Genomic DNA, 14,241 nt, shown 5'->3' on the forward strand with positions numbered 1-14,241 from the left:
AGCAACATTACTGCAAAGATAACGCTAACGGGATTCGAACTTACAACCTTCCACTTTCACTAAGAAGAACAAAATTGAGAAGAAAGAAACATGTTGCATCCTTCTGACATCTATTCAAAGTAACATTATTGAAAGGACATTTTAAGAGATTTGAACCTACAACCTGATAATGACCCTGAACCATGACCTTGAAATAGCTGCTTATGTGCTTAGGACATATATTTAACATATTTACTGGGACATCCATACCATAAATAAAGGGGTTTGATCTAACAACCAACCACTTTAAGAGGGTTTGGGTTATGGAGGGAAAAATAACTACTGGAAATGGGATTTAAACCTACAGCCTTTCACCTTCAATTAAGAGAGCGAAAACACTTGATGCTAGAAACGTTTGGATATTTTGGGAGGTGTAGTTTTATTGTGAACTCACCCACACAGTTGACGCCTGTGTAGTCGAGGTTATATCCGAATGGACACTCGCAGCGGAACGAACCATCAGTGTTAATGCACAGACCGTTCCCGCAGATTTCTGGGTTTTCTACACACTCGTTCATGTCTGTGGATACAAGAGATAACATTAATACTAGGCTTTCTGTGAAGGATGAGTGCTTTATTTTGAGAAAAAAGAGCTGGCTTTCTCACCCTCACGTCCTTCGGGTTTAGGGACGGCCTCATGACCGTAGGGACACAACGTGTGAAACGCAGCTTCTATGTTGAGTGAATAGGACAAAAACATGGTAAATACTCAGACATGTAAAAATTTGATTGTTCATTTAATTGTGTCCTTTAAACAAATAATTTATTATTAATTATGAATGGTTCTTTGTTGTGACTGACCTTCTGTATCTCGTGGGCAGAGTTCGCAGGGGTCGCCCCATCCCTCACCTGGCAGCAGACTGCAGCAGCACTTTGCTTTAGTTGTGTTGCGTGGTTTGGGCACTGAACATTTACCCGCTTCAAAGCGTGTGAAACAGAAGCTCTCACGTGTGTCTGAGGACACAAAAAAATTCAAAACAACATTTTTACAGGGACAATCCTTAAGGACTTGAACTTGCAACCTTCCACTTTAATTGAAATGGATTTCTTTTAAAAGTGCCATTATTATAAGGAAAATCCTGTTGTAGAAACCAAAGGGATTTGAACTTGCAACCTTCCACTTTTGATGAGAAAGATATTTATTGCTGGAAATGTGTTGTGTGCTTTGGATGTACTTTCATTCGAAGTTCTTTTATTTTTACAAGTATAATCCTGTTGTATCAACAGAAGGGATTTGAACCTACAAGCTTTCACTTGCATTGTAGAAAGAGAAATAGCTACACTGAAAAGTTTTTAGTGTTTAGTACAGGCATTTAGTTCAACGCAAATTCATTAATTCAACATTAATAATAACAGTAATTCAAAATATTATTATAGGCCCAGTCATAAAGGGATGCGAACATACAACCTTCCACTTTCAGAGAGAAAAACTACTTACTTCGCACTACTTACTTGTGTTTCATGCTTTGGACACACTTTACTAAAAATGCCATTATTATTAGTGCCAGTAAAAAAACAAAACAAAGGCATATAAACCTAAAACCCTCAATCTTTTTACTTAAAACTAACATTTTAGAGAAGCAGTCTTAAGCAATTTGAACTTACACCCTTTCAGTTAGGATATTTTTTTTATTAAAAGTGTAATTATTACAGAGAGGGGCATTTATTTAGAGATTTGAATCTACAACCTTCTATTTTTATTTGGACATATTCTTTTTAAAAGCAACACTAGTAAAACGAGAGACATTATTAAGGGATCTGAACCTACAACCTTCCACGTATTTAACTAAAGCACCATTATTGTACAATTACAAGCACAATTACAGAAAGAGACATTTATTTAGGGATTTGAACCTACAACATTCTGCTTTTATTAAAAAAGAAAATGCCTCCTGGAAATGTGATGCATGCTTTAGAGACAGTTTTAATCAAAGTAGTTTCATTACAAGGACTATCCTGTTGAACTAACCAAAGGGATTTGAACCTACAACATTTTTAATAAGGACATATTCATATTAAAAGCAACAAAATTAAAAAAGAGTTATTTATTAAAGGTCTGAACCTACAACTTTTATCTTAAGATTTATATTTTTATCAAAATCATCATTACTGAGAGGGACATCTATTTAGGGATTTGAACCCACAACTTTTATTGAGAAAGATAATACTTGCTGAAATTTCATGCAGTTTTATTTAAAAGTGTTATTATTATCCTGTTTTAATAACCAAAGGGGGTTTGAACCTATAACCTTTTTATTAGGACATATTCATATTAAAAACAACACTATTAAAAAGAGGGACATCATTAGGGGATCTGAACCTATACCCTTCCACTTAGGATGTCATTTTATCAAAAGCACCATTATAACAGAAAGGGACATTATAAAGGATTTGAACCTACAACCTTCTGCTTTTCGAGAAAGACAATACTTGCTAGAAATGTAATGCACGCTTTGGAGACAGTTTTATTCAAAGTGCTATTATTACAAGGACTATCCTGTTGGTGCTATTATTACAAGGACAATCTTGTAATAACCAAAGGGGTTTGAACCAACAACTATTCACTTAGGACCTATTCTTAATAAAAGTACCATTATTAAAAAGAGGGACATTATTAAAAGCACATTATTTAGGGATTTGAACCTCCAACCTTCTACTTCTATTGAGAAAAATAATACTTGCTAAAAATGTGACACATGTTCTGGTTTTATTCAAAGTGCTATTATTATATGGATTATCCTGTTGAAATTACCAAAGGGATTTGAACATGCAACCTTTTTTATTAGGACATATTTATGAATCATATTAAAAGTAACAATAAAGAGAGGGACATTTATTAAGGGATCTGAACCTACAACTTTCCACTTAAGATATTGTTGTTCAAAAGCACTGAGAGACATTATTAAAGGGATTTGAACCTACAACCTTCTACACTTATGCCTTCTGTACGCTCTCTCTAAATGTGTTGCCTGCTTTGGGCATACTTTTATTTAAAGCTGCATTATTAAAGGACAATCTTGTTTTAGTAACCAAAGGGATTTGAACCAACAACTATTCACTTAGGACCTATTCTTATTAAAAGTACCATTATTACAGAGAGGAACATTATTAGAGGAACGTTAATAAGGGATTTGAACCTACAACCTTCTGCTTTTATTGAGGAAGATAATACTTGCTAAAAATGTGACGCATGCTTTGGACACAGTTTTATTCAAAGTGCTATTATTATCCTGTTGTACTAACTAAAGGGATTTAAACCTACAACCATTCATATTCATTATGTCATAACAACATTTTCATATTAAAAGCAACACTATTAAAAAAGAGGGACATTATTAAGTGATTTGAACTTACAACGTTTCACTTATAATACATATATTTTTTACTAATAGCACTTATTAGAGAGAGGGACATTATTAAGGGATTTGAACCTACAACATACTAATTTTATTGATAAGGATAATACCTGCTAAACATGTGACACGCTTTGGACCGTTTTATTCAAAGTGCTTTTATTACCTAATATAACTATCCTGTTGTACTAACCAAAGGGATTTGAACCTACAACATTTTTATTAGGACATATTCATGAACCATTTTAAAACTAACATTAAAGAAAGGCAAATTTATTAAGCGATATGAATATGCAACCTTCCACTTCTGGAAATGTGTTGCTTGCTTTAGACGTACATTTATTTAAAGCAGCACTATTACAAGGACAATTTTTGTAGTAATCTAGTGGGTTTTGAACCCACAACCTTCCACTTTCATTGTAAAAAGTTGCTGTAAATGATCTATGATGAAACTCTTTAAAGAGCGTATCTTACCAAAACAGCGTCGGCCATTGTCTGATAGGACGAATCCAGGTTGACAGATGCATTGGAAGCTTCCCGGTGTATTTTTGCACGTGCCGAACTGACAGATATTTGGCTCCACGTTGCATTCATTGATATCTGTGGAGGAAAAAAGGGATAAATAGTCTTACATGTGGGCAAAGTGTGACCTGTTAGGTTTGGCAACAGATGGGACGGTCAGCGCGGGTCACACACGTGTAGCTATGGGTAAATAAGGAGTGATTCATAAATGAGGAGTGCTGGGAACTTAGTTTATTATTGACTGCGGTTTGTTTCTTACCGACACACTTGTCGTTCTGCACTTCGTACCCAGGCGGACAGATGCAGCGAAATGAGCCGTCCAGATTCTGACAGGTTCCCGGCTGACAGGCGCCCGGCAGCGTTACACACTCATTGATATCTGACAGGACAGCAGAAACACGTTCATGTACAGTTGAAGTCAGAAGCATGCTTTTAAATTGCAATTTATTATATAAATGTGTAATATATTTATTAATAGTTACTAAAAGATTAACATTTATATTTTATTTAAAATTTACAGGAGGTATAGCTAAAAAAATGATTCTTTTAAAATTATATAAATGTTTTATGGAATATATTTACAATATATTATATAAAACCTAACATTATACATGTATTAATAGTTTTAAAATCTGATTAATAGTTAGAATATAAATCAGCAACATTATGTAAATTATTTAAAATATATTAAATATAAATATAAGTGTTATATTTCCAGCAGAAAGCAAACATTGAGGTGGTTTCCTCCAGGCAGTTTCTAGATGTTCAGGTGTTTAATTAACTGGATGAATTGGAGGGGCTTGTTGATCAATGGAAAGCTTTTACAGCAGTGTGTTTGAGGACTGTAAAGCGTGCAGCCTGTAAATTGGAGTGTATCGATGTTTGTTAATGGTGGTTGAGTCTCACCGACGCAGTTTTTGCCGTCCGGCGTCAGGTTATACCCGTCCAGACACAAACACTTGAAGGAGCCCATGTTGTTGATGCACTGACCGTTCCTGCACACCTGACTAGCATGAACGCTGCACTCGTCAATATCTGCAGGAAGCAAAAACAATAATATTACACACAAACATTTCGCAGCCCATGTGGTTTGACTGTTTAAAATTCAATTATGATGTTAAATTGATGTAAAATTTATGTTACATTTTGACAATATGTTTTTTGGAAAAATGTTGACGTAAAAAGTTTGTTAAATTTAGACTATATATTTAATGTTAAACGCTGATGCAAAAATTTGACGTAAAGTTTATATTACATTTTAGTTTTCAATATAAATGTTGACGTTAAATTTTTATATATTTTGATGCAAATGTTGATGTAAAAACTTGATGTTTATTGATATATTTTGATTTTAAATGTTGACATACAATTATGACGTAAAATTGACATCACGTTTTGACTTAATTTTGACGTTATATGTTAATAACATATAAAGTGACATTACATTTTGACTTAATTTAACATTATATGTTGACGTACAATTTTGACATAAAATTGACTACATTTTGACGTAAATATTGACTATATTTTGATGTTAAATGTTGATGTAAAAATTGGACAATTTATTTTACATTTTTACTTTTAATTTTGACGTTATATGTTGTTGTTAAATGTTGACATAAAATTGACAATTTTGATGAAAAATTTACTATTTTGATGTTAAAAGTTGAAAAATTTTACTTTAAATTTTGGTGTAAAAGTCATGTTACATTTTGACGTTATAGTATGCAAAATTGATCTTATATTTTATGTTAAATTTTTACTAAATATTTAGATTTTTTCTAGTTGACTCAAAAATTTGACGTTAAATTTTGGCATAAAATTTTTCTTACATTTTGACTTTATAGTTTGATGCAAAATGTTGACAAATTTTTTGAAGGACAATTGACGTTATATTTTTCGATGTTAAATGTTGATGTTTAATTTTGACTAGATTAGAATCAAACAACCACGACCAGTAATTACAACTTATTATTTTTTTTTTACTTTAACTGCAAAATATTAATAAAAAAACAATACTAGCTGACAGTATTACTGTATTACATTTAATTTTTTAAATGCTAAAAGAAAATTAATAAATTGATGTTAGGTCAAACTACTGACACACTTATTAAAATAAAGCAAAAAGTCTATAAAATATTTCATTTCTAATAATAAAAAATATGATAAATTTTATGAAATATTTAAAACTAAATATAACATGCCAATTTTACACATTTATTATTATTATTTTATATAAATTAAATTCAGACTTTACCAAACAAACAGTAAAATGTCTTATTTTGCTCAATATTTACAATCCTATATATACTCTGAGTATTTTTTAAATTATTTTAATGTAAAATAAATTCAGACTTTACTAAATTTACAATAAATGTAACTAATATTTCTTATTTTGGTAAATATTTATAGTCCTATATTTGCAGTGTGTACATTTTGGTTTAAAACCTAATTAAAACGCATGAAAAACGTTTAAAACGTATGTTAAATTTGTTTAATGTTAATTTTGTTTTTTATTTTTAATGGAAAAGTTCTTTGTGAAAACTTTAGTGTGATGTTAGCAGACTTGCGAAACTTCTCAGTAAATGCATCATTTATAATAGGCCTGAAAGCATATAGTCTTACCCATGCAGTCATTATTATGTGTGAGCTCGAACCCGGGGAAGCACAGACAGTTGTAGGAGCCCACTGTGTTCTTACACGTCCCGTTTCCACACGGCTGTCTGTCACATTCATCGATATCTGCCAGAAACATAGACATTTAGTTAGTTACCACAGCTTGTTACACATTCAAACAGCCACAAAAGCAGATGCACTTCCAGTAGCGTTGGACACTCACCCATACACATGGTCTGGTCCGGCGTAGTTTTGAAGCCGTTGTGGCACAGACATCGGAAACTGCCCTGTGTGTCGATGCACTCGCCGTGACTGCAGACGTTCGGGATCTCCTGACACTCGTTACGATCTGACAAGACATTTAAACAGCAATTTATATAGGTTTTCGAATAACAAATGCAATTGCTGACCACGGAGGGCTTGTAATAGGGGTGCACGATATTAGAAAATTCTGACATTGCAATATTTTGGTTTGCTGCGATTAAATATTCACCAGATGATTTGAATAGCTCCATTTGAGAAGATATATATGACAAGCATATATAAATACGGCATAAGCCAAATAAACAGTGCTTCATGGTTTTCTAACAGTATTCAAATACAGAATATGAACAATGAAGCACCAAATAACATGGTCATCGTTGTATAAATAATAAAAAAATATTAGCATTAATACCTTTAATCTTTAATAAACAATCTAATTTTGTGATATGACTATAGCGGATGCACGCATTGCGATATTAATGCTTAAATATGAAATAGTTCAGCCCTAGTTCATAATGAAGCTGCAGAAACTGTCGTAAAAACACACATCTGAACCAAACCCCTCCTACAGAGAATATCAGTCTATATTGATCACTGATTGGCTCTTGTACTAGTAGGTGGGGCTTCGTTTTGTTATATTGACCTTTACACTTTTCCCCATGCTAAGCTTTAGGAGCGAAACTTCTTGTGTTGTGTTGTCGTGTCTTGTGTATTCTATAGTCTATAATCAGACTCACCTATGCAGGCTCCGCTTGGCGATAGCTTGAACCCGGCTGAACACTCGCATCGGTAGCTCCCGGGGATGTTGATGCAGTTAGCGTTGCGCTGGCACAGGTTGTCTCCGCTATTACACTCGTCAATATCTGGAGCGTAATGAAAGGTGTTAGCGAAGATCAACAGCGTTAGCAGTATGCTAATAGCACATGTTAGCGCCATTACCTTCGCAGATGAGCAGGATGTTGTTGTAGCTGAAGCCCATCGGACACTCGCAGCGGAAACTACCGATCTGGTTGATGCAGACGCCGTTAGCGCAGATGCCTGGGATCTCGCGACACTCGTCGATGTCTAAGGAGAGGCGGAAATAAATGCTCTGTTCGACGTACAGTGTAATTACGGCATTATAATGTGAAATACATATATTTAGCAGATGCTTTTGTCCAAAGTGACTTTCAATTGAGGAGGCATTCAGCAATTCAACAAGAAGAGGCAATACACACAGGAAGTGCTGATTATACAAATGAGCTGTTTGTGCTCAGAGAATTAAATGCTAGAGTTAGGAGGGGGAGTGTTTTTATAAAATTTTTTATAGAGAGAATAGTGTTTGTACAGGTGGTTTGTTAAGCCCACTCACTTGTGCTAGGCACACTTCATAAATGCACAGTTTCTTTCAATTGATATGGAGTGATTGTAAGTAAGTGTCTGGTGCGAGTGTCATGCTGTGTTCACACCAAGCGCGGTATACGCAAATAAACAGTGCTATTCGCACGTAAATAGATGCTAAATTTACTCGCATAAGTCAAGCGTCAAATTCGCTTCATTCGCGCATGGAATTTACTTCACAATAAATGCGGATTCGCGTCATGGGCAGGGTTTCTGTCTGCCCGGTGACTCTAGCTTCATTGCTAAATGGCTAACATGGATTTTATTGAGATAATAGCTGTGCTTACGTGCTTTAGGAAGGCTGAAAAACAGTGTTGATTTGTTCGGTGCTGTGTCTGAGTGCACTAGATCCTTTCAGAGGTCAGAGTTCATCAACTCTTCCAGAAAATGTATGTGGATGATGGAAGCTTTCAGACTGAGCCGAGCTTGTCCGGTGTCGGCAGCAGGATTTCCCCTCGGGATACCAACAACAGGCACTATGTCATAATCACGCCCCTAAAAGAGCAAGCTCCTTATTGGGTAATGTGGCGTAAATGTCCGCTGAAGTTCATATTTTCCAACTTGAGTGATTCGCACGTTAAGCGAATCAAATGTGTGAAACGCTCAACTCGCGCTGCCTCATTCACGCGAATCGCCTGCAGGATGTCTATTTGCGTTTTTGCATTGATTTAGCATGTAAATCATTAGCGCCTGATGCTTCATCCGCGTCTGGTGTGAACGTGCCATCAGAGAGATGAAAGAGTGTGTTTTGAAGTATTATTATTATCATCATTATTAAGTGGACTCACCGATGGGTTTTCCGGTGTGGATGTCGATGATGAAACCAGGAGCCTGATTACCACACAAAAGCTGGTATTCGGCTGTAAAAGACGGAAATAAACGCACATTTACAAACAATTTATTTGATGAAATACATAAGTAGAACATAAGTAGCTTGAATCTGAATCCACCACACCTTGAATGGGGAAAAAATAGTTTTAAAATAATAATAAAAAAAATAAAACTTTAAAAGAAATCAAAAGTGAATTTAGTATATTTTATCCAAATTATAACTTAAATTGTTTATATTTAATTATTTTAATTTGAAAAAAAAATGCATGTGTAAACACTAAATGCTTAATTAATAAAAAATATTAATAAAGAATTTTATATACATACACACACACACACACACACACACACACACACACACACACACACACACACACACACACACACACACACACACATATATATTAGTATTAATTAACTAATACATTTTTTTATTAACATATTATCTCATCACCCCTCAGGGCTAAATATATATATATATATATATATATATATATATATATATATATATATATATATAATTATGACTTAAATTGTTTACATTTTCATTGATTTATTTTTACAATTTATTTTTACATTTTTACAATTTATTTGATGAAATGCATAAGTAGAACATAAGTAGCTTGAATCTGAATCCACCACACCTTGAATGGGGGAAAAATAATTGTAAAATAATAATAATAATAAAAAAGAAAAAATTTTAAGAGATCAAAAGTGAATTTAGCATAATATTTTATCCAAATTATGACTTAAATTGTTTACATTTAATTATTAATTAATTAATTAATTACAATTAATTATTTTAATTTGAAATAAAAATGCATGTATAAACACTGAATGCTTGATTAATAAAAAAAAAAATGTAATGTACATTTTTCTATTAGCATATTATCTCATCACCCCTCAGGGCTAAATATATATATATGAAAAATAAATAAATAAATAAATACATATATATATATATATATATATATATATATATATATATATATATATATATATATATATATATAAATAATAATTATTATTTTTTAAACAGTTTATGCAATGTGATATTAATCAAGCATAATTTAAATGCAACACCCTCTTTCGTTATTCAACATTTACATTTTGCATATTTATGTCTAAATACTTTAATGCATATTATTTTGTTCAATCCATAGCAACGGTATTTTCCCAATGATTTCTTATTTAGATGTTTTTCTCCTCTTTCTAGATAAAGCAGTGTATACATGTTTTATTATGTGTGAATATGTGATTATTATAGAGATGCACTGGTTCACTCACAGGTGGCGGGGGTAGGACAGGCCTCGCAGGGCCGATTCCAGGCTTTACCCACGTTGTAGGCGCAGCAGCACATCTTTTTGGTCATGTTGAAGGAGAGCTCGTTTTCACAGGTGTCGTTGAAGTTACGGTAACACACACTCTTCCTCATGTCTGAAGACAAACACGCATGATAATTTTTTCAGAACATATTTAGTGCAGTTTTGCAAGAAGTGTAAAACAGTTCAGTAACTTATTTTATTATATTGTAAACAAATATTTGAATATGTCATATTTTACTGCTTTGCACAAAACCTAGTCAGAAATCCATGAAACTTTAACCATCTGTTTGAGCTTGCTAAACATTAGGATTGAGTAAAGGTGCAGTGAATGATGTGGTACCCATGCAGTTGTTTCCTCCATTGACCTGCATGTATTCTGGAGGACAGACGCAGGTGTAGTTGCCCAGTGTGTTGTAGCAGGTGCCCGGACCACAGATGCCAATGTGAGCCGTACATTCATCAATATCTGACAAAAATGACACACAAATATTATTATTCATATACAGATGTGTTCAGCCTCGTTATTAAATAATGGTATATATCTGTTCATTATTGGTGTTCATCAAATACAACATTTTCTTAAATACTGAAGTGGTAAACATTCAAAATGAACAAAAGTAATGTTTATTTTACGCAGATACAAAATGTCATCTGAATTAGAACGCGCTGCATTTTAAATGAGGGGGAAATAAAGAGCAAATATTTATTTTACTTAAATTTGATTCGTTTTACGCAAATCAGGAGGGAATTTAAGTTACAAGGTTTCTATGGAATAAAAATGCTCATTATTAATATGTAAATAGTCATTTAAATGTATGAAATATAATAATTAATTGATTTAAAAAGTTGTTATTCATAGAAAGTAATAATTATACATAAAGATAAGAATAAATCAGGGTCATAAAATACTTTTTTAAATAATAAATTATATATTTTTTATATAATTTATTATATAAAATAATAATAATAATAATAATAATAATAATAAAAAATTATTTAATTTTATAATTTTTTTATACAATAAAAGTACATCACACAAATTGTTTAACAAACACTAAATAGACTATAGATTTAAATGATAGAAATAGATTATAGAGTTAATATAGATTTATATATAGAACAATATAAATTGTAGAATTACTAAACACTAAAACTAACAAATAATAAAAAATAAAAAAACTCCACTCAGAAATGCCAACTGACCCAACCGGGGCTCAAACCAGCGACCTTCTTGCTGTGAGGCGACAGCGCTACCCACTGAGCCACTGTGTTGCCATATATATATATATATATATATATATATATATATATATATATATATATATATATATATATATATATATATATATATATATATATTAGTGCTGTCAAAATTAGCATGTTAAGCACGGGATTAATTTGAAATATTTAACGTGTTAAAAAAAAATGCAAAAAACACAGTTGCAGTTTTTTTTATTTCCTGTTGTGGCCGACGTGTGTTCAGTGACAGCACGTGCATAGAGGCGACCTAGGCAGCCACCTTGGGCAGCAGAATAGTGAGCGAACACCCCGGTCTTCACCTTCATCCGCTACACCCACCCCCTCCCTCACGGTCCTAACTTTCATCCGCGAGCTCGTCACTTTCGGGTTAAGGGCACATGATTGTTGTTTGCCTAGAGCGCCAGTTCAGCTTGCTCTGGCCCTGCGTGTGTTTAACGTGCAAGAAATTTTGATAAGACCAAGCATGCGCTTTTAGAAGGAAAGTTTCAGTACGAAACAATTAATGTGCCTGCGTTTCCTCCAGAGTTTCATGCAATTTCGGGTGTTTCATTTTTAATATTTAGACTTTAACTGATGTTCAGCAGTTCCCTTTCATTCAGCAGATTTTCATTCAGGATGTTTTAATGGAATTTGATACCGCATGGCGAACGGAAAGAAAAACCTCTTCATTTCGAGACTTGCGTGATCCTTCAAGGTAATCAAAAATCGCTGCTTACATGGTCGACTCTTAATCAATATTATCTTAATCATAAAAGCGGAGGATTGTTGTCCATGTAAATGTACTCAGTGAAAATGGCAGATGAAGTTGCAAGCTGTCAGAGACAGCCGTATTCTCTGCCTTTAAGCTGCTTCCATGAACCCTCACATTTCATAAGTTTGACGTGTTTCCCCCTACACGCAACTTTTGTAAAGCGTCTGCTTCACGCTGCTGTGTCAGAATCCTTGTAAAATACAGCCATACTTATTGAAGCAAATTTGATGAGTGCGTGTTGATGAATCTGAACGGATCCCTCGCTCACCGGGTTCGCTGTACTGCGTGCGTAAATTCAAATGGCATGTGCTTTTATTTCTGTAATAAATACAGTGTTTTGTGATTAATCATGATTAATTGCAAAGAAAATGTGATTAAAAATTACCTTTTTTTAATCATTTGACAGCCCTAATATATATATAATATATATATATATATATATATATATATATATAGATAGATAGATAGATAGATAGATAGATAGATAGATAGATAGATAGATAGATAAATGTGATTAATTGCAATTAACCTTTTTCCCAGCACTAATATATATATATATATATATTTAAATAAAAACACTTTATAAAATAAATATGAATACAAAATAACTTTACAAATAATAATTATTATTATTAATTTAAATTGTATCATTAAAATATTCAAGTTAATATATGTCTGTTTTTAAATATATAAATATGAAATCCTGAATGTTGTTCACCTTCGCAGATGCGCGTCTCCTCGTTGAGATAGTATCCGGCGGGACACTCACACTGGAAACTGCCGAACGTGTTCACACAGTTTCCACCCTGACAGAGACCCGGCAGCTCCTGACACTCGTCAATGTCTGATGGAGAAAAAACACACACACACACACACGCACGCATCAATATGATTAAACACTCATTAGCTGTTTCCATTCACCTATTTTTATGCACATTTTGGAATACTGCATTAAAAAATGCACCTATTATGCCGCTTTTTAGATGTTAAATGCGTCTCCGATGTCCCTGTAGTGTGTGTGTGAAGTTTCAGCTCAAAACAACACACATTAAATGTTTTATAACACTCTGAAACGGACCCTTTTTGGCTTTGATTCTAATTGTAGTGTTTTGGTGATTGTCGCATTAAATGCAAATGAGATTGTGCTTTTTTCAAAAGAGGGCGGAGCCACAAATGCCTATGTGTCAGTATAGTAGCAGATTCAAAAATAGGACTAACTTTCTATGCTAATGAGGAAGGGATGGTCACTAATGGCCGGAGCTTTCCCCCTTTGATGGCACATGCAATGGGAGAATGTCAAGTGAGCTGCTTTATTCACGAATGTTTTATGGGATATTTCAGTTTTGCGCATAAATGAAATTGACATCTTTGAATGGAAACAGCACTGGCGTGGTTAAAGCAGAGGTTTGAGTCTCTTACCCTCCAGGATGACGGTGATGGGGTTCGGCCTGAAGCCTTCTCCACCGGGACACAGAGTCTTATACTCGGCTGAGGGGAAAAACACACACAGTTCAGCACAGCACCACTGACCTCGCTTTACAATGGGGACGAATACGTTAAAGGAAATACATTCACATAATACAAATTATTATTATTATTTATCATTTTTTACTTGCATATGAATGTAAAAATGTATTAATAATGTGTTTATTACAATAACAATATACATAAAGTTGTCAAATTATTTAGTAGGCTATAGTACATATGATCAGATTATGAATAATGAGAGCTGATTATGCGAGTGCTCAGGATTGGTCGTACTGGAGTTGACGAATGGGCAGAGTTCACAGGGGTTTCCCCAGGCTCCGCCCAGCGAGCAGCAGCAGGATGCGCGGGTCACGCCCACTCCGATCTCAGCACTGCAGGAGATCCCGCCATCGCCACGGTCCAATGTATCCAG

The 14,241-nt window shown here is 33.8% G+C and overlaps 1 protein-coding gene across 2 annotated transcripts in view; it reads right to left on the reverse strand.

Moving 5' to 3' along the window:
- Positions 1-14,241, reverse strand: part of fbn3 (fibrillin 3) — a 126,981-nt gene that overhangs the window by 16,323 nt on the left and 96,417 nt on the right. For both annotated transcript variants that reach the window (XM_087303197.1, NM_001135790.1), the window contains 16 exons: positions 14,103-14,241; positions 13,761-13,829; positions 13,060-13,185; positions 10,671-10,796; positions 10,293-10,442; positions 8,963-9,034; positions 7,734-7,859; positions 7,532-7,657; positions 6,754-6,879; positions 6,540-6,656; positions 4,821-4,949; positions 4,174-4,293; positions 3,867-3,992; positions 841-993; positions 646-711; positions 434-559 (listed from right to left, as the gene is read on the reverse strand). The exon at positions 14,103-14,241 is cut by the window's right edge and continues 23 nt beyond it. In XM_087303197.1, the coding sequence (XP_087159323.1) occupies positions 434-559; positions 646-711; positions 841-993; positions 3,867-3,992; positions 4,174-4,293; positions 4,821-4,949; positions 6,540-6,656; positions 6,754-6,879; positions 7,532-7,657; positions 7,734-7,859; positions 8,963-9,034; positions 10,293-10,442; positions 10,671-10,796; positions 13,060-13,185; positions 13,761-13,829; positions 14,103-14,241 (1,897 nt within the window). The remainder of the gene's footprint in view (positions 1-433; positions 560-645; positions 712-840; positions 994-3,866; positions 3,993-4,173; positions 4,294-4,820; positions 4,950-6,539; positions 6,657-6,753; positions 6,880-7,531; positions 7,658-7,733; positions 7,860-8,962; positions 9,035-10,292; positions 10,443-10,670; positions 10,797-13,059; positions 13,186-13,760; positions 13,830-14,102) is intronic.

This window comes from Danio rerio, chromosome 22 (genome assembly GCF_052040795.2).
Source record: "Danio rerio strain M-AB ecotype USA chromosome 22, GRCz13ab, whole genome shotgun sequence".
Taxonomy (NCBI): Eukaryota; Metazoa; Chordata; class Actinopteri; order Cypriniformes; family Danionidae; genus Danio; species Danio rerio.